Source organism: Lissotriton helveticus, chromosome 2_2 (genome assembly GCF_964261635.1).
Source record: "Lissotriton helveticus chromosome 2_2, aLisHel1.1, whole genome shotgun sequence".
Taxonomy (NCBI): Eukaryota; Metazoa; Chordata; class Amphibia; order Caudata; family Salamandridae; genus Lissotriton; species Lissotriton helveticus.
In genome coordinates this window covers 176,306,004-176,329,565 of record NC_136060.1, presented here as the reverse complement: position 1 = coordinate 176,329,565, position 23,562 = coordinate 176,306,004, and the positions used below count along the sequence as shown (strand labels likewise).

The following is a 23,562-nucleotide window of genomic DNA, read 5'->3' as shown; positions in this document are numbered from 1 at the left end:
CATTCATTACAGTTGAGTTGTCTCATCACAATGCATGCTGTCAAAGTCAGCAGACAGTGTGAAAGGACAGTGACAAATCAGAATTACAACTGCTGTTTCAGCTATGAAGTGAAAAAACAGTTTTTCAGCGCCTTGAAGTTTTTGCACTTAGAATGAAGAGTCATTAGCATTGAAGTTTTTGCACTTAGAATGAAGTCATTAGCATTGAGGAGACATTTATATCAATACATTTATCTTTTTTGCAGTACTAGAGTTAAAAACAGGAAATAATATCTACCAGTATGTTACTACACATTCTTAAGAGCCTTGAGTTTTAAACTACTCTTAATTATGCTTTTCCAAAAAACTGCTAGTTTCATATTGTTGTATTTATTTCCACACTATAGAGTCCCCATTTATTGTACATATCAGCAACAATACCACTTTCATATGAAAGGGCAAGAAACAAAAGATTTAAGATTATTGAGCTAAGGGTAACTGTATGATCATATATTTTAAGGCATAAAAAATGATCTGCCGTACGTTAAAAGGATGTTGCAAGTCCCATGGAGTTACGGGACCTTATAAAGAAATGTGGCCTCTGTTCTCACTCCTCAATATCGTCACAGACCTCCTTAGTGCGTTGCAATATTCTTTTGCTTTTATATCAGATAGTAAAAAGGTTAGCGTTCCTAGAAAGGTGATAAGCGTGCAAAGACACGTTGATGGACTGGGCCTTCCTGATTAGGTTAGGCTCATCAGAAGAACTATTAGTGCATTGTGTTCAAATGGTCGTTAAGGAAAACAGAAAAGCAACGGATCCACATGGAAGCCGCAATCATGGAAAGGCACCCCAGGTATTTTGTTTGTCCCCCTAAAAAGTCTAGAACGGCAGTGGCATGTGTGTAAGAGGTAAAGCGGAACACGTGGAGGTCTGGGATACATTGGCAACTGCTGACAACCCTCCTATCACCTTATAGTCCTGTAGAGCACTATTTAATAATCCTGTCTTTGCCCCTGGATTTTAGGGAGACGTGTTCCACCAATAGAAAGAGGACGATTGTAAAATGCTCCGGAAATTGTTCCACAAAAGGGGAAGAGTAAGTCATCTGAAACATGCAAATGAGAATACTTAGATGAAATGCAAAGGCTACACTATTTTCAACGGAAACTCTGTGTACTCACCCTGGTAATAAGGGTGCTGGGACTAGAGATGTAACACTGTCTGAAAAGTTCTTTGCACCATACTTTACATAGAAAACACAGCAGAAGATAATATCTGGGCTTCTGTGGAACAGTGGGGACGCCTGGGGACAGATGATGGATTGTCTAGGTAACAGAGGCTATGGGGAGATGTTACTAAATGCGAAGTAGTTTCAAGTACAAGAAACCTGTGTGCAAGGTGATATTTCACCAGAATTTTATGCCAAACAAATCGAGACACATGTATTGCGGTATGAAGGAGGAATGTTGAAGAAATGGTGGTATGTAGGGCAATTAAATGCCAACCTTTCCAAATTAGTCTACCCTGCCAATCTCTTGCAAAACTGCCAGGTGGATAGTTAATCTTCTGGAAAGAAAGTGAATGTTTGGGACCATAAACATGTTTGAACTATAAAGAGCTACACTATCAACAAAAACTAAAAATTCATTTAAAATCCCACTGCTTGTTTCCTGGTGATTACTTCCTTAGGTCACACCAAAATCAACAGATAAACATAAACTTGCCATAGATTGGATTTGTATTCATCTTTCTTAAATAGTGTAAGGCTCACAAATTACTTGAAAAAAGTCAGAAACCTAAGTTGGCAGTTTTGTTCCTACACGTTGAGTACATTTCAGACTGTTCTGTGAATCACACAGACACCAGGGAGTCCCAGGGAAAATATGTGGATTTCCAGAAGGATCCCACCACACTTACTAGTGTTGATCTTCCAGCACAAAGAAAACCCAGAAATATATGGCGGAGGTGTGTATTTGAACATAAACTGTGTGCTTTTCCAAGAGAATGGCGATGTTTGCGTTTTTTTATCATTATCCCCATTAACACACTTTGAATTTTAAAAATAACTTTTTCTGGGGTTAAAACAAATAACCTGCTGACCACAGCACATATCGCAGCGAGTGTTTAAACCACTGAGCCATTCTACTGGCCAATGCTACCTGGAACTGCAAGGCAGTACATTTCTCACCTTCTTAGATCGCATGCCAGCTATACTTGGACCATAATCGGTTTTACAAAAGTGCAGCTATTTCCACATTACGTGGTTTCTGGTATCAACGCGGTTTTCATTCAAACCTCCGATTCTATAATCATTGTCAATCTGATAAAAGTCTAGAGTGTCAATAAGTATGGGATGTAGTTAGTTTTACACTATTTAATGTTGTGTAGATTGTTCTTAATAAATACAATTGATCTGTTTGTTATTATATGGGTTCTTTTAAAAGCTAGTAAGGATCCTATGGTGCTTGCACAGGAGGATTCATTTTCTGTTAACAAAGTGTGAGTGAGATGCGCAATCACTTGCATGTCACCCCTATCCCCCTTCCATCCAACTGTATCATCATCACGCCACAAGACATGCTGACATCACTGATTCCCATCGGTGGAGGAGACCAGAAGTGAGTTCCTGCTCTACAGTCCAATGGTATTTTAGGGGACCGCAGTGCCTCCCCAGGTTTCAGGGAAGCATCGTTGGGAAGGGGAGCTTCCCCTTTTCAACAATGCTTTTCTGAAATGCGTTTCTGTCTGTGGATCACGGTTGCGCTGCAATCCACAGCCAGGAAAACCAGTAGAACCAGAAATCTACGATTGGGGTGTCGGCAATTGTGGTAACATGCTGACCTACCCCTCCCACCCCCCACCAGAACCCTAGGGCATAATTCTTTTAAAAACAAAAAAAGTTGTTTGGGTAAGTGAAGATACAATTAAAGAAATGTTGTTTTTTTTATAAGCAAAGAAGAAATGAGTTACTTACCTGTAACTGCAGTTATCCAGTATTGGTAACTTTCATAGATTCACATGCTTGAATCATTCCCCATCGGCGAGATGGGAGTCCCCGGCACATATATAAAGGTAATGTCACAATAGATATAGAAGTTAAAAGGCCTAAGGCCTCATATTTAGTAACATATCTAAGTCCTTTTTTTTTTTTAAATGACCGCACTTAAGAGAACAACCAATCAGCTGACACCACCCTCTAGAACCTTCCTGAAAGGAGCTCCAGTCCCTCAGATTTTCATAAGCAGCGTGGGTATCCATAGAGACAACAGAGTACTATGTGAGCCCTTCCAAGGGAGGCCGGCGGGTCGCATGTGAATTTTTGCACGATATCAATAACTGCAGTTACAGGTAAGTAACTAATTTCTTATCCAGAATTATGGTATCTTTCATAGATTCACATGCTTGAATCAGAATGAAAAGAAGTAATGAGTACATTTCGTCATATATATATTAATCATACATATACAAATAGTCCACAACTACTTCTTGAGAATGAGATATACATGCATTCATATAGATAAATATAAACATGTCTATGAATATGGAATAGCAAATGGTTAGTGTCCATTGTGGCATAACAAAGAGAAAAAACTGAGAAATGTGCATTAGAAAGGTTGGTGGGAAGGAAGTAAAGCTCACCTTTACTGAAACAGATGTCTTAGCACCGCCTGTCTAACTGCAGCATCTTTCATCAATTCAGAATCCAAGCAGTAATGCTTAGTAAATGTATGAGGTGTATTCCAGGTTGCTGCTCTACAAATGTCAGAGAGGGGCACACCAGCAAACAACGCCATAGATGTAGACACTGCCCTAATGGAACAGGCAAGAATATTTGATTGGAGGGGTTGACCAGCATGCTGGTGACAGAAGAGAATAGCACTAGAGATCCATCTAGATATGCTCTGTTTCCTTAAGGGAAAACCTTTTCTAGGTAAGCTGCAAGCTACAAAAAGTTTATTAGTCTTGCGGAAGGATTTAGTTTTGTCTAGATACAATTTAAGGCAGCGCTTCACGTCCAAAGAATGCAAAGCTCGTTCAGCTGCTTTTTGAGGATTTGGAAAGAAGGATTTTAAAACGATTGGTTCATTAAGATGAAAGTCCGACGGGACTTCAGGTATAAATTTCAGGTTGGTACGAAGGATTACCCCATCATGCTTAAATTGAATAAAGGGTTCTCGCATTGTAAATGCTTGAAGTTCACAAACTCTTCTTGCGGAAGTAAGAGCTAGAGGAAGAACAGTTTTCCACGAAAGGAATTTAAAATCAGCTCTATGTATCGGCTCAAACGGGGGGCTGCATAAGTTGAGCAAGTATCATGTTGAGCTGCCATGTTGGAGGCAGAGATTTTACAGGAGGGAAGGTCTTGAATAGACCTTTGATAAACTGTTTAATCAGTCTGTTTGACCACAAGGAAGCACCTTTAGAAGATCTTTGAAAACTGGAGATTTCAGCCAATTGAACTTTGATCAAAGTATGATCCAAACCTGAATTTGCTAGATAGTGGAGATATGACAAGACATCCTCCGGAGATGAACTGAGGGAATGCACCTTAGCAGGCCCACACCAGAACCATAATCTTTTCAATTTTAAAGGATTGATTCTGTTGGTACGGTCGGCTCTAGCACGAGACAGAATCTCCCTGCATTCTTGAGGAATATTTAAGTTTTGAAATTCCCGGAACTCAGGAGCCAAGCCGATCATCTCAGACAGCCTGGATCTGGGTGCTGAACTTATCCCTGGTTCATCGAGAGAAGAGAGGGAAACCGCTTCAGAGGAATCAGCGGCTGTAAGGACAGGAGATGGAGTTCTGTGAATCAATGTTGGTGAGGCCATGCTAGAGCTATTAGAATTAGTTTTCAAGATTCTGCTTTCATCTTCTTTAGAACCCTGGTAAGGAAAGAACTTGGCGGAAAAGCATAGGCAAATACGCCGGACTATGCTATTGAAAAAGTATTCCCCAGAGATCCCTGTTGGGGATGCCAGCTTGCAAAGCATTGGGATTTTGGGTTGCCATTTGTGGCAAACCAGTCTACAGTCAGTTCGCCCCACGGGGAGAAGATTCTGTGGAGTGTATCTTGGTTCAACTGCTATTCGTGGCAGGCTGTCTGTAATCTGCTTAGTGAATCCGGTATTGTATTTTTCTTCCCTGGAACGTACACTGCTCACAACAAAATTCTTTGTTGAATTGCCCAGTTCCAAATTCGTTGAGATTCTTGGGAGAGGGCGAGAGAGCGAGTTCCTCCTTGTTTGTTTAGGTAGTGCATTGTCGTGGTATTGTCTGTCCTGACAAGCATTAGAGATTTTTGTAACCTGGGCAGGAAAGTTTGTAGGGCTAGAAAGACTGCTCTTAGTTCCAAGAGATTTATGTGTAGACTCTGCTGAGAAGGTGGCCACTTGCCACAGATCTGAAGTTCCTGAAGGAAGACCCCCTAACCTTCCAGAGAAGCATCTGCTGTTTTAACCAGAGATGAGGCTTGTGGACGGAAAAGTAACCCCTGAGACAGATGGTGAGGACGAGTCCACCAAAATAGCAAGGTGACCATTTGTTTGTTATCACCAGAGATGATGCTTGTGGAAGTAAAGGTAACCCCACAGACAGATGGTGAGGACGAGTACACCAAAATAGCAAGGTGACCATTTGTGGGGTCACTTGAATTATGTTGTTGAAGGTTACATTTATCTGAACCAATTGAGTGGGTAGAGCTTCCTGGTGAGGACGCATTTGTAGACGGCAGTGGGGTATCAAAAGAATACAAGAAGACATCATGCCGAGCAGAGACTTGTATAGGCGCACCAAAAGAGACTTTCTTCTTTGAATGCAGCTTGCCAACGTCTGGAGTTTTCGTTGTCTTTCCTCTGTTGGATAGGCTGTCTTCGGAACAGTATCTAGGATAGCTCTCAGGCACGTAAGTCGTCAAGAAGGCTGTAGGACTGGTTTCTCTGGGTTTTGTGTGAGACCCAATTTGATGAAAAGCCACAGACAGGTTCTGGAAGACTTCTTTGCAGCGTTGAAAGAAGGAGCTTTGACGAGCCAGTCATTGAGATATGGGAAAACCTGGTGATGATGTTGTCTGAGATATGCCAATACCGGTGCTAGGCACTTCGTAAAAATGCGAGGGGCCGACTTGTGCCCGAAGGGGAAAACTCGGAATTGATAATGCCTGCCGGCTACATCGAACATGGGAAATCTTTTGTGCTTTTTGTGTATGGGTATATGGAAATAGGAGTCTTGAAGATCTAGGGATAGCATGTAGTCGTTCCCATTGAGAAGCTGTAAGACCTCCTGAATGGTGACCATGCAGAATGATTCTTTCTTGAGGAATTTGTTTAGATTTCGCAAATCTAAAATTGCCTCCACTTGTCTTTCTATTTGCACACTATAAAGAAACGGGAATAGAAACCTTTTCCCCTTTGATGAAAAGGAACATGTTCAATGGCTCCTTTTTGGATCATCGATGCTATTTCCAACTGTAATAGGTGCACATGCTTGTGAGCCAGAGGTTGTGGATGTGTTGGCGGGGGTGACTGTATAAATTCTAGGGAATGGCCGAATTGTATTAGTTGTAGGACACAGTGATCCGTTGTGATTTGCTTCTAGTTTTGGAGATATGGGAGATTTGGCCTTCTACTTTGGGGGGAGGCAAAGAAATTGCATCTGGCAGAAGTGAGAGGTCATTGACGTCTGCCAGACTCCTTTTGTCGGCCAGACTTCCCTCGAAAGGAAGATTTATAGTGGGCAGTCGCAGGCTGTTGTGAAGGATACTTATATTGTTGGTAACCTCCTCTGTAAGATGACTGACTTTTACCCCGGGCACCACGAAAGGGGGTTCTTTCGTACTGGAGGGTACCCAAAGCTTTTGCCGAGTCAATGTCTTTTTAGATTCCCTGAAGGACTTTGTCGATATGCTTCCCGAATAGCTCTTGTCCATCGTAAGGCATATCTAGAATTTTGGTGGAAACTTCGGGCCTGAATGTTGTAGCCTTTAACCATCCTTGGCGGCTTAGGATCGCGGCTCCAGCTAACTGACGGAAACCAGTGGAAGCAATGTCCATAACGCAATCAATTATTTCAGAAGCGGAGCGCTAGTCTTCCAGTAAAACATTTCTTGCCTCCTCCTTGCCATCTTGTGGAAGATCGTTGAGGTAAGGAGCGATATCTGACCACATTTGTCTTTAGTAGTGCTCCAGCAGCGCTAAGAAATTGGATGCTCTGACTGTCAAAGCAGACTTAGTGAAAAAACGTTTGCAGATGTTATCTAGCCTCCTACCCTCCTTATCTGGAGGTGCTGATAGCAGAGCTGATGTGTTCTTTGGCTTACGTTGAGCCGCCTGGGAAATTACTGGATCAGGTCTAGGGTGACCTATGAGACAGACAGGCGCGTCGTCAGGGGCTTTATATTTCTTGTCGAGCCTTGGTAAGATTGGAGGAACTGTGGCTTGGTTTCTCATTATTTTAATGCCCTGATCCCAAATATAGTCAAAAATGGGCATAGACCTGGCTGATTTTTTTTAAAAGGTTCTTTGAAATTGTAAAGGAAACAGTCTTGTTGGTGAGTAGGCATTGGAAGTTCAAAACGTCTGGCTGCTCTCTCCAAGAGATAATGAAATTCTCCAATATCCTCTGGAAGGGAGTCTTACTCGAGGTGGAGATGGTGATGCTAGTGGAAGGATAATGTAATCATCCCATTCATCTGGACGTGATTGTATATCCTGGATGTCCCCTTCTTGTTGCTCCTCGTCTTCATCTGTAGATGGAAGCTGCTGCACCGGCATTTGAGACATAGGAAAAGGTGGAGGTAGACTCTGCAGCACAGGAGGTAGAGAAAGCGCTGGAGCAGGAGATGGTGCGGACGTAGGAAACCTCTTCTTGTAGTCAGCTAACATGAATTATAGATCAGAGTGGAAGGAAAACAAACCATCTCTGGATGCAGTTGCTGTTGACGTCGTTGGTCAGATTGGTAAGGATGTTGGTCACTGAATTGGTCCTCATCATTGTGGTCTACTTGATATTTAACTTTCAACTCCGAGGAACTTTGTGCAGCCCCAAACAAGCTGTCTTCGTCCAAATCATATTCTCGTCGAGGAACCGTCGACGGACATGGATATCCCAGACGTAACTGGAATAGATGACAATACCATCGTCGACGATGCATCTCTCGTCGTCGAGGCAGTCGACGAAGCAATGGGAGAAATCGTCGTCGACAGTGAACTTGTCATTGACGCAGGCAACATCATCGATGAAGCACTCGTCGTCGGGATGGTCGTCGTTGGAATCTTCTTCGATGACTACTTTCTGATTATCTATCGTCAACAATGAAATTGGCACAGATGAAACTGAAACCGTGGTGACAGTTGTCGACGACGAAGTCACTCCGACAACAGTCACTGGAGGTCTTATCATCATCAGGACCGCCGTCGACAAGTTGTCAGTCGACGGGGTTAAGGAAGGTTTTTTAAAACCATGTTTTACCTTCACCGGAGGAGTAACAGAGTCTGAAGCGGATTTACAGGATTTTTTTACAGAAATCACATCCTGATGCAAAGGAGACGCTCTAGAAGGCAGATCTTGGTTTTTTTTGTAGCCTCTGAAGACTTTTTTGCGTCTTCTTTGGAGGTTGCTGTGAGGAGTGACCTAGAGAGATGTCCAGTGGTCTTTTTTGAGGAGTCCTTGAGGAGGATCTTTAGGGATCTTCGCTCTCCTCAGAAGATACAGGGTCCTCCCCGTCTTTAAGCCTCTGCAGCCATAATAACAGCCTCCCCTCACAGTCCTTTAAAGTCTTTAAGGAAAAAGTGTGACATACCTTGCAATATAAATCTGCAGATTATGCAGAAGTCATATATTATGTGGCAATTTTTAAACATAAATGTGTGTTTTCGCTGTAGGAGCCATTGCTCCATCCAGGGGAAAACACATTTATGTAAAAAATTTAAAATGCCACATTATATATCATCCCTGTATACTCTGCAGATTTATATAGCAAAATATAGCTCAAATGGATCAAAACTGACCAGAAATGAGGAGATATGTATTCGCAGGCAGTGGAAGATCATGCGCACAGGTTGAATGGTCATCATTCAGTTGATTCTTCTCTTATCTTTTCCCAGGCAGAGTTTTCAAATGACAAAATAACTAGGTAATAATGTCCCAAAAAGTGCCGCATTGTGCTGCATAATTTGCTTTTTGTTGCTGCATAATTTATTCAACCCTGTGGCATAAGTAGGTGCTCTCCCATAATTCCAGTGACCCTGGTGATAGCACTGCAAGTTTTCAAAAGGTGCACCCTGCACAGAAAGTTGCAGGGGGTACTATGTGAATGTGTGCTTCTTGAGATCAAAGTTAGATTTTTAGGTTCAGGAAATTACTTTTATACTTGCAATATCGCAGAAACACCCACAACAAGGTTTTGCATAAGCCATGACAAAGCTATGCTGTGTGAATGTGGGAAAGTGAAGTAATACTGTCTTTTTTTGTCTTTTTTTAGTGTCTTTGGAGAACCTGCAGCCTTCATCTAGAAAGGTAAGTCTTTTTTGTTTATTTACTGTTGTTGCACACATCTCACAGATGCACACACCCACTGACTGATTTACAACAATACATCTTCCTTCTACGTAGGACAGTGTTTTAAAAGGAAGGTATGGGCCAATAAGCAGAGATAACGTCTCGGTGGATGACTGCTGGCCAGGCTCTAACTTGAGTTATGGAGCACAGTTCTGAGGCAGGATCAGATACTGAGACAGCACCCGAGGGAGAGGAAAATGGAACAGAATCTGACAAAGTTCCATTCGACAACTTGTCTTCCAGTGATTCTGAGGGACATGATTGAGGGCAGTCGTGGTGTCCCTTTGCAAGCACACTCTGTGCAGTGGAATGACCTTAGAAGGATAGACCATACCAGAGAGCAGGCATATGCAGCCGCAAGCACAGATGACATGGTCTCTCGGTACCCCTCCAATTTAGCGAGCCACAAATTCCCCCAAATTTACTGGCAACGTTGGATGTAAAGTCGATACAGCAAATATTTTGCTGATTGCCTACGTCCATCTCTTTTCAGATGTTGACTTCCTTGAGGAAATTGCGCAGGAAACAAATTTGCATGCGAACAATTTTGGGTGGAGCATGACAGCACTCTTGAGCCTCATTCTAGGGCACACTCCCACTTCACTTGAGGAATTGAAGACATTTTTAGGTCTTACACTCAAAATGGGATTAATGCACAAACCACTGAAGTCCTACTGGTCTACTCGCTCGCTTTGTGCAACACTCATCTTTGCACCGTAAATGAGCAGAGGTGACTGTTTGCTATTGCAGCGTTTGCTGCATTTTAATGATAATTCTGATGCATTGCCCTGGGGCCATTCACACCATGACCGGTTGTACAAAATTCAACTTATTGTAGAACATTTGTCTGCCAGGTTTCCAGAGATTTATACCCCTGAAATTAATTTAGCCATTGATGAGTCCTTGATCCTGTATAAATGGTGTCTCCTGTTTCAGGCAGTACATTCCGAACAAAAAAAACTTGCTATGGCTTCAAGCTGTACACGCTGTGTGAGCAATCTACGGTCTATGTATACAGCTTGAGAGTGTGTAAAGGGAAGGACTACACTCTAAACCCTGTACGTTACCTTCACACGCTAGGAATCATGGGAAACATTGCATGAGAGCTTGTCCAGCCACTCCTTCAAAAAAGTTATAACCTTTAAGAGGACAACTACTATACAGGAGTAAAGCTGTTCAGTGAGCTATTCAAAACTGGCACTGTGGCATGCAGTACAGTTTATTATAACTGCAAAGAATTGCCCTGGGGCTTCTTCATAAAAAGCTCCAACATTTCCAGAGCACTCTCTTGCGTCCAATGATCGGCACATAGTCAAGATCTCTGATAGGCGTGATGTGTATGAGCTCACATTCATGATGAGAGTACTTCCCCTGTCACAGTTTGGGGACAGATGGCCAAAGTTCACAAGCCCACCAGTACACAGGATTACAATAAGTATATGGGTGGAGTGGATAAGAATAAAAAGGTTCTTTAGCCATACAATGTGAGTCATAAAACTTGGACATAGTAGAAGAACCGGTTTACCCACCCGATCCAGATGGCTACAAACAATGGGTATGTTGTTTATTGTCAGACCACCACAGGAAGACCCATGTCTTTCCTTGAGTTTCAGTTGACCGTCATTGAAAGTCTTACTGCTACAGAAGCAGCAGCCTCTACTTCATATGCTGTGGAGAATGTGGCAAGTACCACGATCGGCACTTTGCATGCTGCATTCCTGTGACAGCTAAAAAGACTTGACCAGGTCATTGTTCCAGCATCTGCTCTAATTAAGGAAAGAAGCAGGAGAATCGTTATTACTGCATCCAGTGCTCATATCAGCCAGCTCTGTGTTTTCCTACTAGCTTTATGTTGTACCATACAAAAGTGAAGTATTGGAAAATTGATTGAGGTGGAGCTGCTGTAACATATACCTTTTTAAATGGCTGTGGATATATGCCTTTCGCGGGACACTACTTCACTAGGCAAGAAGCCGTAGAAATAGTTTTCTTCTACTTGAGGAACACATGAACTTGCTTATGGCCTGCTCAACACCTTTATCAGCCATCAGAACATGGTAGGTGTTCTGTTCGCTGAATGACAGGTACATAATAGTCCACACATTACACACAATGGTGGACAGAACATAAGCCATGTTGTCACGGAGTATCATGTGTGGCATAACATAGGGTCTTTACTAGTTTTTGAAGTGCTCTTTAGGGACCTTAGGAAGTCATCCCCAGTGTGTCTGCCTTACTTAAAGGTAAATATGCTCACTCAGTTTGAGGACTGTGTGCCTTGCAAGGCAGTCTTTGACACCCCCAAACTGCATCCACAAACTGGAGTTAGATTTAGCACAGTGAGTACACTGAAGGTATATGAAGGGCATGTTCCCTTGAGCTTCAAGTAGCTAGCAACAGAAGGCGTTAGTAAAGGTTCATTTGTCAAGTATACAGAAATAGTAATGTCTTTGAAGGGGAAAGAGACATGTTTTGACAATGATATCGCATAGGAAGAAGGCAGATAGGTGCAGAGGTACGGATACAAATGGCACCACTATTTTATTTTTTAAATCAACCGACCCAACCCCATTGGCATCACCCTCACCCTGATACTGAAATATTCCCTCACTTAACCAAGCAGATTACTCCAAACGTTACAGAAATCAGTAACCAGACTCTCCCTTTACTTCCCATCAAGCACATACCATGCACCTCAAGCAGCTTCACTGCCTCCTCATCCACAGCGCTTTTCAAATTCCTGATACACACATTCAAAGTCTTACACAGCACTAGCCTAGCACACCTAAAAACCGCCTTCTATTTTATATTTTAGAAACCTACCAGACACGTTTGCTCAACTGGACTCGTACACATTCCAATCATACGCAGCACCAGATCAGGGAGAATTGACTTATCCTAACTTGCTCCAAAAGGCTGGAATGACCAGCCCCTACACAACTACGGCACCTCTAAAAATATTGCATTCCGCACAAAGCTGAACACTTAGCTCTTCAACTAGGTGAATCCAGGGATCAGCCCCGACTGCTCCTACATCAGCGACAGGATACCCTCCCAGGTGATATCGTGCTTTACAAACACACAATACTTTACAAAAAACTCTGCACCCAATGCTATGCGGATGGGTGACATATGTGTTGTGTTTGCCTAGTTCATCCTCCGTCAGAACTTTGAGGATGATCAATTTGCCGCATGACAAGTGCATTACAGTCACAGCACAACAAATAACAGGGGATGGGACATATGCCACTTTCTCACTGATTACCCTGTGTGTGTCAAAAACGAATGTTCCCACAATGCTCTGCAAAAACTGAAAGCTTGCATAAATAGCCAAGATCAATCTTTTATTTACATTTTGTGATGGATATTTCAGAAATCTGTTGCGATCCACAAGTTGCTCAACAATCCAGCATTTCCACATGTCTCCACCTCAAATGGTGACCCAATTTTTGTATGTGGCCTATAGCGCCCACGATCAAAAAGAGCTAAAAGCGCAACATGGACACAATACAGTATTCTACAAAAAAATACTCTGTTTTCGCAATGTGGAGAGATGTGAATTTTGGGACTTGTCTGAGCTGCAACCCAGAGAAACAAATCAAATCCATACATTTTTAAAAACAAGACAACCAGGGTGCCTGATTTGCGTGGCTCTCACTAGATAATATCACCCAGTGCCCTTGCAAACGTCACACTGTAGTAAACATACATGTTCCTCACACTTTTGTGACTGAAAGTTCTTGAATTTGCAGGAACCACCCTGAGTGCCCAAATGTCTCCTGATAAGAAGGGTACCCATATCTGTGGGTGGGTCAAGAGACCATGACACAAAATACCCTAAAGCGCTATATTGAGAGATAAGCAACAGGGGTAGCTGCAGTGTTTGGGGCTGTGCTGTGGCACCACCCATGCAAACCTATGTAGCATAGCCATTTCTGAAAACTAGACAACCAGGGGATTCAAGGGTGGTGTGACTTTTGTGGATCCCATCAGGTTTTTTAACCCACAATGCCCTGCAAACCTCAAACTTTGCCAGAAATCACACATTTTCCTTACATTTCAGTGATAACTTCCAGATTCCACATGACTCCACACATTTCCTACCATCCAAAGTTACCCCACTTGTGCTGATAAAAATGTTGTGCCACATATGTGGCTGGGACTAGTGCCCACAACAGGAGCAGATCAAACCAAAGTCCATGGGAGTTCTCGATGGGACTGGACCCAGCCACACATGTGGCGCAGCGCTTTTATTGGCACAAGCGGGGGATGGCTGGGTGGTAGGAATTTTGTCGATTTCTTTGGATTCCATCGAAGTTTGAGATTAGTAAAAGCCTTCGAGAGCTACACCTCTGGACTCCTCTCTTGGCTAGTTTTAAAAAATTTGGAGATTTACTTGGTTTCCCTAGGTGCCGGCTGAGCTAGGACCCAAAATCTGCAGCTAGACACATTCCAAAGAAGGGTCATTTTTCAGGGCAAAAAGGTGACGAGTCTATATAGCATTTTGGGCCCTTCCTATCGCAGGACCTAGATCTACCCCATAGTAGCATTTTTATTGGCAGACTAGGGGGGATGCTGGGTGGTAGGAAATGTGTGGCTCCCAAGAGATTGCAGAAGCTTTCCTCACAGAAATGTGTGTTTTTAGTCAAAGTTTGAGGTTTGCAAGGGATTCCGGGTGAGCAAATCTGGTGAGAGCCATGCAAGTTACCCCAAACTAGATTTCTATAGGCATCTAGTTTTAAAAAAATGTTCAGGTTTGCTACGTTTTCCTAGGTGCAAGCTAAACTAGGGCCCAAAATCTACAGCTACCCACATTGCAAAGAAAGAGTCAGTTTTCAGTGCAAAAATGTGATGAGTATGTTGCATTTGGGGCCTTTTCCTGTCATGGACACTAGACCTACTCACACCAGTGAGAGACCATTTTTATCAGGACACTTTGGGGAATGCTAGGTGGTAGGAAGTTTGTGGCTCTTGTAGAATACAGAACTTTCCATCACAGAAATGTGAGGAAAATGTGTGTTTTTAGTCAAAGTTTGCAAGGGATTCTGGTTAAGAAAACCTAGTGAGAACCACGCAAGCCACCCCATCCTGAATTTCCCCAGGTGTCTACCTTTTTAAAATGTACAGGTTTGCTATATTTCCCTAGGTGCCAGCTGACCTAGGGCCAAAGCTACCCACTTTGCAAAGGTTTTTCGTGAAAAAATGTGATGTGCCCATGTTGCGTTTTCGGCTGTTTCCTGTCACAGGCACAACCAACACATGTGAGATACCATTTTTATCGGGAGACTTGGGGAAATGCTAGGTTTGAGAAGGTTTGTGCTATCCCACAGATTCCAGAGAAATGTAAGGAAAATGTGTTTTTAGTCAGATTTTGAGGTTCGCAAGAGATTCTGGGTAAAAACACGTGGTAAGAGCCACACAACATACCCCACCAAGAATTCCTCTAGCTATCTAGTTTTAAAAAAAATTACAGGTTTGCTAGGTTTCCCTAGGTGCTGGGTAAGCTAAGCCCCAAAATCAACAGCTACTCACATTGCAAAAAAGTTAGTATACATTGGAAAAATGTGATGTGTCCATGTGTTTTGTGCCATTTTCTGTTGCATGCACGAGGCCTACCCACACAACTGAGGTACCATTTTTATCAGAAGACTTAGGGGAATGTTAGGACGTTTGTGCCATCTTGCAGATTCTACAACTTTCTATCACAGAATGTGAGACAAATGTGTGACTTTAGTCCAAGTTTAAGGTTTGCAAGGGATTCTAGTAGGGCCGGACTGGGAACTAAAACCGGTCCTGGCAAAGTGCTCAGCTAGCCCCCTTTCAAATGTAAGCCAGTGTGTGAGAAATGAGAAATAAAACTTTTGAAAAAAATGCTCTCTGAATCACATGATATGGGTACCCACAAATTCAGAGACAAATCCATCATTTTCAACATTTCTTTATTTCAAAAGTTAGTTTCTTTGGAAAAAACTTGAAGGGGGGGGGGGGCGGGAGTTGAGGGTTGGGACCAAAAGTTAAGGGGTTATAAAGGTAATAATAAAATCTTCTGATTATACACTATGAAACTGGGATTTTAGGAAGAAGAAATGAAAGATTAGGACTATTCAAACCTGTCAGAAATATCATGGCGGGAGGGGCGTGAAGATAAGTGAAAGAAGCAGCGCGTAGTGAGGAAGTGTGATCTGATGGTCAAAGATAACATAAATGAGGAAAAGCAAAAGTGTAAATGTGCTTGGCTTGACGTAAAATAAATGTTAACCATGAACAACAGTGCAATATAAAATTTACGTTTAAAACTCATACTCGTGGAGTGGATTCTCTTTAAGTACAAATGTAGCAAGAACAGATGAAACAGGAATAAAAATGTTGTACAACTTTGGAAATGAATGAAGCATTAAAATACGTACATGAGCTGCTGGGACGATAGTAGGAGCCGGGGTACCGTCTGCCCATAGTGCCTGGTTAACGCATCACCTAGCGCAGGAACTGGTTGTCAAAGATCACGAGGGAAAGGTTGAGCTGAAAACAAAAACAGAAAACTTATTACACCGTCTAGAAGTTCTTAATTTTAACTTCAGCGAGGTTTAGGTTTACTGTGGGGAGGCATAATTCACGTGCTCCCTCTGTGCAGAAATAACCCGTGTTCTGATTAAGGTACAGTGCAGTTTAAGGGGCATTTACTTTCAGTCCTCAAACGTGAATAGTGATTTTTCATCAACCTTGGAGTCAGCTGGGTACTGTATTTGTATACCCTTTTATAGAAATTAAAATATCTCCCAGGTTGTTACTGATGATATAGGTAGCAGCCACAAACTTAAGAATGAAAAAGGTTTGGGTGGTTTGTTAAAAGGACATCACAGCCCCTTTCACCTACTGAGGGTGGCTAAAAAATGTTTTTAAGTAGCGTAACACAGAGGCTGGGGTGGCAAAGCAAACCCGCAGGGCATGGATGGGGGGGTAAGCAACGTGGGGGGGGAATGTAAGCAACATGGAGTGTGGGGAGGAGAAGCAATAGGTGGGAAGGAGAGTGCTGACCGGGGAAGCAACACAGAAAACATGGAACTCCCTCTCCGCACACCTACGAATGACCCAGGACCACCTCACCTTCAGGAAACACCTCAAGACCTGGCTTTTCGAGCAGTAGCAGCACCCCCCCTCCAGCGCCTTGAGACCCTCACGGGTGAGTAGCGCGCTCTATAAATGTTTTGATTGATTGATTGATTGAGGGCGGGGTGGGCAAGAGAGGAGGGCTCGCGTGGAGGAAAGCTACACAGAAGGTGGGATGGGTTGGAGCAGCAACGAGTGAGACAGCAATGTGTAGCAGGCGAAGCAAAGCACAGGCAAGAAAGCAACAGGGGGAAGTACACTAGAGAAAGTAGAACATGAAAGGGGGTGGGAGTGCCGCACAAGAGACAGAGCAACATGGAGTGCAGAGGAAGAAAAAGTATATGAGAATACAGCATGGAAAAACATGCACTCCCATAGAGTGCTTAACCCAAAAGGAACAAGCATTTGCAATGCAATAGGTCTCGCATTTACAAGAGTTTGAGCTATTGGCATTGTAAATGAAAATGCCTTTTATTTATATTTTGTTTTTAAAACAGATGTTGTCATATACAATGCCAATAGATTAAACTCTTGCAATTGCGGGACCTACTGCATGGCAAATGCCAGCACCCGTGCTATAAAAAATTTAAAAAGCGTAAGGAGAGTGTGCGGTTACCCCTCAAAAAGGGGAAACCTATTGCCTTTGTCAAAGTTTGTTTACATTCCGTACCCACTTTTAAAGTCGTACAGTATGAGAACTCATAAGTGGTTAAAAGAACTTTACAGTGCTGCAGTTCCTGGCATTCCCGTTAAAGAAAAGCCCACTTCTTTCAGAGGCTACACGCCATGTGGCAGTACTATGATGTGCTTGTTTGTTTCTGGTAAAGTTTTGAGAGAGGGTCACTACAGCACAGAATTCCACAAAATCGGTAAGGAAGAACCCATTTGTAGGGACACTATTTTAAAAATTATAACCGAACTTTGTGTCATAAAAATTAATTTTCCACTGGTCCAAGAAATGCAAAAAGAGAAAGACTTGTCAGGTTGTATAGCAATATTCCAACTGCCACCGCTATCAACCCTATAATTTCTAAAATATGCTAGAGGGCAGAGTATATTTCTTTCTCACTGGTCAAAGCACCTTCCAGGTAACTTATTAGCCTTTTACTGACCTTCACTTTTCAAGGACGTGACTACAGGCATTTATTACCAGACTTGAGGACCAAGGTCCTGTGCGTGGCTTGAAAAACCTTTTCCTCTGCCGCGTACATTTTCATGCTCTGGCTTTCTGCACCTTCTTCTAGTGATTGTAACAACCCGAGCCCAGTTGAAGTTTTTTACTGGTTGTTAGCATAAATAGGCTCTGTGTAGTTGGCATGCACGCTAGGTGTATATTTTTTTTACTGTAATTGAGACAACCACGCTGAAGAATAACCACAAATGCTTTTTGGTGACATTTGTCAGTTCTCCAAAACTTTTAACAATGAAAAGAAATGCTTAATTAGCTACTAGTGAAGTAAGGAAAGCTAGTAAAGAATCACCCTAATTGGCGCTACCAAGCGAACTACAAAAAATCTGAAGAAAATTCCAATTATATATACAATCTAATATCTAGTGGCTCAGATGAGCTTTCTCATACCTCAATTAGCGTTTTCAGCAGCAAAGAGAAGCAACATGACAGTATATGCTGACGCAGCAGGCACTGTCCAGGCACAAGTTTCTCTTACAGCACGAAACCATATCCAAAAGAAAGGGAAACTAGTAAAGGTAGGATGAAAAGCAGAAAGTATCTTTGCCTTGTTAATCTGAAATCTCTAGATGTTAAATTGCACCTTCCCTTCAACTGTTTAACTTAGCTTATTTCACCAGAAGCACACAACACATCAGCAATAAAAACAAGCATTGCGGCACCGACAATTTCCTTTTAATGTTATAAGTAAAACGTGGGTGCCGCGATGATACCAAAAGTAAAAAAATAGAAAAAAACATCTATTTCTTTACTTTTGCTATAATCGCGGCACCCGCGCAATACTTGTAATATTAAAAGGAAAGCGCGGGTGCCTCGATTAAAGCAAAAGTAAAGAAATAAATGTTTTTTCTATTTCTTTCCTTTTGGTATAATCGGAGCACCCGCGCTTTACTTAGAACATCAAAAGTAAAGCGTGGGTGCCGCGATTATACCAAAAGTAAAGAAAACAAGCGGCACTGAAAGCAGTCGCGATCGCTATTGTCAAAAAACAACTAGTGGTGCGCGCGCACCGCAGAGGAGCGGGGGAGGGAGCGCGGCAGCGGCAGCAAGGCGAACACGCGCTGCTGTGCGCCCGCCTTTACCCAATTGCGTGCTGGCTTTTGTTTTTTTTTTTTTTTTAAAGCACTCGAAAGCCAATGGCAACTATGGAAAGCTTTCAAAACCCCATACAAAAAGACTCTCGCTGAGCGAGCAGTGCTGCGCACTGTAACGCAGGCGCAAGTCCTAAAAAGGAGTGCTTGAAAAGGAAAAAGTGGAAACATAGAAGCCAGCCAATCAAAAGAGATGGTAAAGGGGCTATGCGTCGTGGCTGACACAAACAGAAGACTGACAAGCTAGGACACAACTAAGAAGTAGACAAATGAAAGTGACAGTAAAGCCAAACAAAGGTAAGCAATGTGCTCCAAGTTCCTATATGTTCTTGGTAAGCCCACAATATGTCTCCCAACAGACAAGAGTGTGCAAGGTTCAGTAGGTTCGACCTCAAAAGGAGCAAGTTAGTTTATACATCGCAGCTTTTGCAAGAAATGTTCCTACATCAAAGCTATGAAACTCACCTGCAACAAGTGAACACCACCAATCAGTATTGTTAATATAAACACAGATCATCCCCCAAGTAAGGACGAGACCTCAGAGACAGTCAACTGTCCAAAAATGTGTCAAAAAATTCCTGGATTCACCTTTGTAATTCGATGAAGTAAATGTACAGCTGCTATAAACTCTACCGGAATGAGACTAGACTTCACAATGCAGAGAAAAGCAATCTGCCCCTTCTTTGGTACTATTGGAGAATCTTCCAATTCCACTTAAACATACTACTCAATCATGAAAGTCACTATAGACCAAGAAAAAAAGTACAGTAGTGATGGAAGCATGAGTCTGCCCGAGTTCTGATGGGTCTTTTCCCCTCATCAAACCATCACAGGATGGTGGGGGCTAGATGGCTAGAACACCTAAAAAAATAACTGTTATATCATCTGAACGGATGTTTAAAAAAATAATTTCCAAGAAAGTTTATTCCATGTTCACGAAAAAATTCGGTTTTGAAACAACTTTACCCAAAGATGTTTCCCATATTAGATTTCGATATTACATTAATTAGCACACAAAACTGTGTTTTATCCAATGTGAACGTTATCCAAATAAATGCTACGCTAGCAAGATGCCGCATTTACTGCTCAACCCAGAAAAATCTGCACTTAAGTTAACTACAATATAACATGGAAATATTAGACCAAACATTCGAAGTTTGTAGGAAAGAGGACTGCTAGTGTATTCAAACAATTTATTGACTGTGAGTCACAAAGCTTGGGTTTATAAGTGTTTTGGAATGTGTATTTCAGAGCCTCCCGCTGAAAGAAATCATGCTTCAAATCTCATATTTAGAGGATTACGTTATAGGTTTGCAGGACATTAAAGCCAAAAGAAAGGCATTTTGGTTGTTTTATACTAAAATATTAACTTCCGACGACTTTTATAATAGTAAAAAATTATTATTTTCAGCCCTGTGCACATTCGGCAGACTTATCCTTGATTGAGAAGTTGTATGATGACCTGGTTTATTGTTAGCTTAATCCGCTGATGACGTTCAAGAAGCAGTAAAATTAATTTTCAGTGCCTTCTAGGACAAATGATTCATATTATATTTCATAAAATTTAGGCCACTGCACATCTTCGAGGAATTACTGAATCATAAGTACTGAACTTGAGCAGAAATATTAATAATTGCAATAATTTAGATTTCAAGTATTACATAAGAATATGCAACCCTGCGCCTAATTTGTACCGCATAGCACTACCACTATAAAATACATGCTATAGCTTTCCTTAAATTGTCTAGGGATATAGAAAGAATGAGCAAAGGGCCTTATTAAAAAACGATCTCCATTGCACTGTACTGAATTGCATAATTTATATACCGCTCACTACCACTATAAGGGGCACTGAAGCGCTTGTCTACATGGGCAGCAAACTTCATGTAGGGCATATGGTTGAAAGGTTGTTGAATGAGGCGGTTCCTACATTTGGGCGGAGGAGCGTCGCTGCCCCACCCCCGCTGCGAACGAACCAATTGCAGCAGACATAGATTTGAAGATGGAATGGTGGACTTACTGTATGTCATCGCGGGGCCCTTCCAGCTGCTGAATCACAGCAGAAATTATTTGCCTGAAGTGGCATGTCAAATTGACCAGCTGTCTTGCGATGGCCGACCTGACATGGGCATTCAGCCTGCACCAATGTACTAGGTGTGTGACAGCTGCTGGAATGCTTGGCACAAGCTCCTGGCCTGGAAGGGAGCGCTGTGTTGGCCCGCCCCGACCAATCATGGCGCTGCTCTCATGCATGGGTGGGATCTTTGGCTCCATGGTTTTCGGGGAGCAGGGCAGTAGGGTGCCTTCTAGCCAGATGAATCGCCATCGGTGAATTGTTTATTTGGAGTACAATTGGCCCTTTAGTTGTGGGGTCATGGTGTGTTGGGTGGGATGACGCCCGTTAGCATTCTTTTTGCTGTACATTGATATGGTCGTTCCTTGCCCCAGTTTGCGCGAAGGATTGCGTGGGGTCACGGGTCTGCACTGTATGACGTGCCGTGCCATTAACAGCACTTCACCTTTATACTCCATTTTGCCACTCAGCAGTTTTGAAAATGCGTTGTTTGTAGAGACATCAGTGATGGCTGGATGAATCGTGCATTGCTCGTGTACCATCTGGGGGCAGTCTGACTTTTTCTGCGTTTGATGTGTGCAGCCTGCTGCTCTTGTTTTGCCTCACCACTTTTATATGTCACCAGCCGCTGCTTAGAGGTGTGATGGAGGAAGGTGAGGTATGAGGCAGCAGCACAGTTTATTCAGTAGGCTGACAGCTTTGAGCAGTTCTGCAGGTCCATGTATGGTATTTCGCATGATCACAGTATACTTAGCTAGTTATTGCTCCGGGTTTCCAACCTGATATGTAGTTTAAAGTTCTTGGACCTGAGCAGGCATGGTAGGAGAGGGAAATGGTGCATGATCTGCCGAGATGGATTTTGTTACTATCAACCCATGACTGCATGTCATTGTGAGATGTAAGAAATTGGCCTTAGTGTGTAGCAAGTTGGAACCTGCAACAATGGAATAGATCAGAGTTTCTCCAATTGGCCAGCATAAAGTGACAGACGTCTTCAATTATTCCATGCCAGTTCAATTGTTAATGGCTTGTTCAACGGCTGGTACTTTAATTGTAAACTGTATTTTTATAGTGCTTACTATCCCAAAAGAGGTGTTGAAGCGCTTCGCGGCGATTAGCACGCTACTCTGGAACCCAACATTAAAGGTTAATAGTATATTAATAATTTTTTTCTTTGTGCATTATTTGTGTTAGGTTTGTGCTCTTGATTTCTTGTGTGTTTAGTTGAGTTTAGAGTAGGGATAGAATGATGGGAGATGGTTGTCAGTGGACCTTGTGTGTAGGTATTGAATTCTATAGTTTGGCTGCTTGAATAAAGAAAGATGTTTCATCCATGTTTTTTGTCTTGTTTGTAGGAATGTTGGAGGGGGGCATTCTTGAGCGTAGGTATCTTTGTTGTATTTGTTGTTTTTCTTCCTGATGAAGAGTTGTCCTTTGCCATGTATTGTTTGGTGTATGGTACAAAATAGCTTGAAGGTGCATCTTCTGGTAACCAGTGTAGGTGCCCTCAAAGCAGGGGAGATGTATGCTTTGGGCTTTGCATGTTAAGGAGGTGCACAGTTGTAATTTTATAAACGTAGCTCTGCAAGTACTGCGTGATGGACAAGACCCATAGCAGATGTGTTGGGTAACTGTAAGAAGATTAAACTATAGTTGGTGCTGAATGCTGGTTGGTATAGGATTAGCTAGGAGGATACTCTAAGAATTTACATTACTATGTAATAACCTGTGGAGGAGTGTGGCTCACTGATTAGAGCGGCAGACTCTGATGCAGATGTCTGGCCCGGGACCAGGGTTCAATTCCCGACGCGGCAGGGTCCTGAGCCCAAAATGTCCACGGACTCGATAATTCTCACCTCGGTGCCTATTCTAATCATGGCGTCCCACGCTGCAACTCTGGGCAATAGTTGCTTAATCTCCACTACGGCGGCCCACCCCGATGCGGGATGCCTGGCTTTCACCCTGGGGATACCCAGTAGGGGTTATCTCACAGGGAAAAAGCCAGGACGGGTTCCCAAGGCAAGCGCCTTGATGCCTTCGGGTGATACGTGCGCTATATAAGTCGCAATACATACATACATACATAACCTGGCTAACTGTAGGTCAGCTCTTAGCGTACATTGGAAACTAGCGTGCTGATTGGGTTGCTCCATATCTATCGGCTGTAAACTGTAAATTGAACTTGAAGGTGCAATTATCTTTCCAGGTACTATCCGAAGGTTGTGGGCTGGTGTAGTTATCTTGGGAACAACCATGGTTTCAACTGCCATCTGAAGTATAACTGCTTCTCAATGCTTTGAATCTTGGCTGGTAGGGTGTTCCAGAGCTTACTGGCTTGTACTAAGAAAGCATTTGGAATTCTTACGGCAAAGAGGTTTTATGATTCGTGGGGCAAGCTTAGAGAGTAGTGTCCTGATTTGTTTGCATTGCTTGAAGTTAATTTGTCAGTATATTGGTCCTTTTCCTTGGGAGGCTCTGAGGACAATGCAGAGTGCCATGAACATTGCATTCTAGCAACAGGTAGCCAGTGGAGTGACTGCAGGACTGGAGTCACGTGTT

The 23,562-nt window shown here is 42.7% G+C and overlaps 1 protein-coding gene across 10 annotated transcripts in view; it reads right to left on the bottom strand.

Annotated features, from left to right (window-relative positions):
* Window positions 1-23,562, bottom strand: part of APBB2 (amyloid beta precursor protein binding family B member 2) — a 1,314,926-nt gene that overhangs the window by 653,817 nt on the left and 637,547 nt on the right. For all 10 annotated transcript variants that reach the window (XM_078678261.1, XM_078678265.1, XM_078678264.1 and 7 more), the window contains one exon: window positions 15,950-16,061. In XM_078678261.1, coding sequence (XP_078534387.1) covers window positions 15,950-15,995 — 46 coding nt within the window. In that variant the 5' untranslated portion in view covers window positions 15,996-16,061. The remainder of the gene's footprint in view (window positions 1-15,949; window positions 16,062-23,562) is intronic.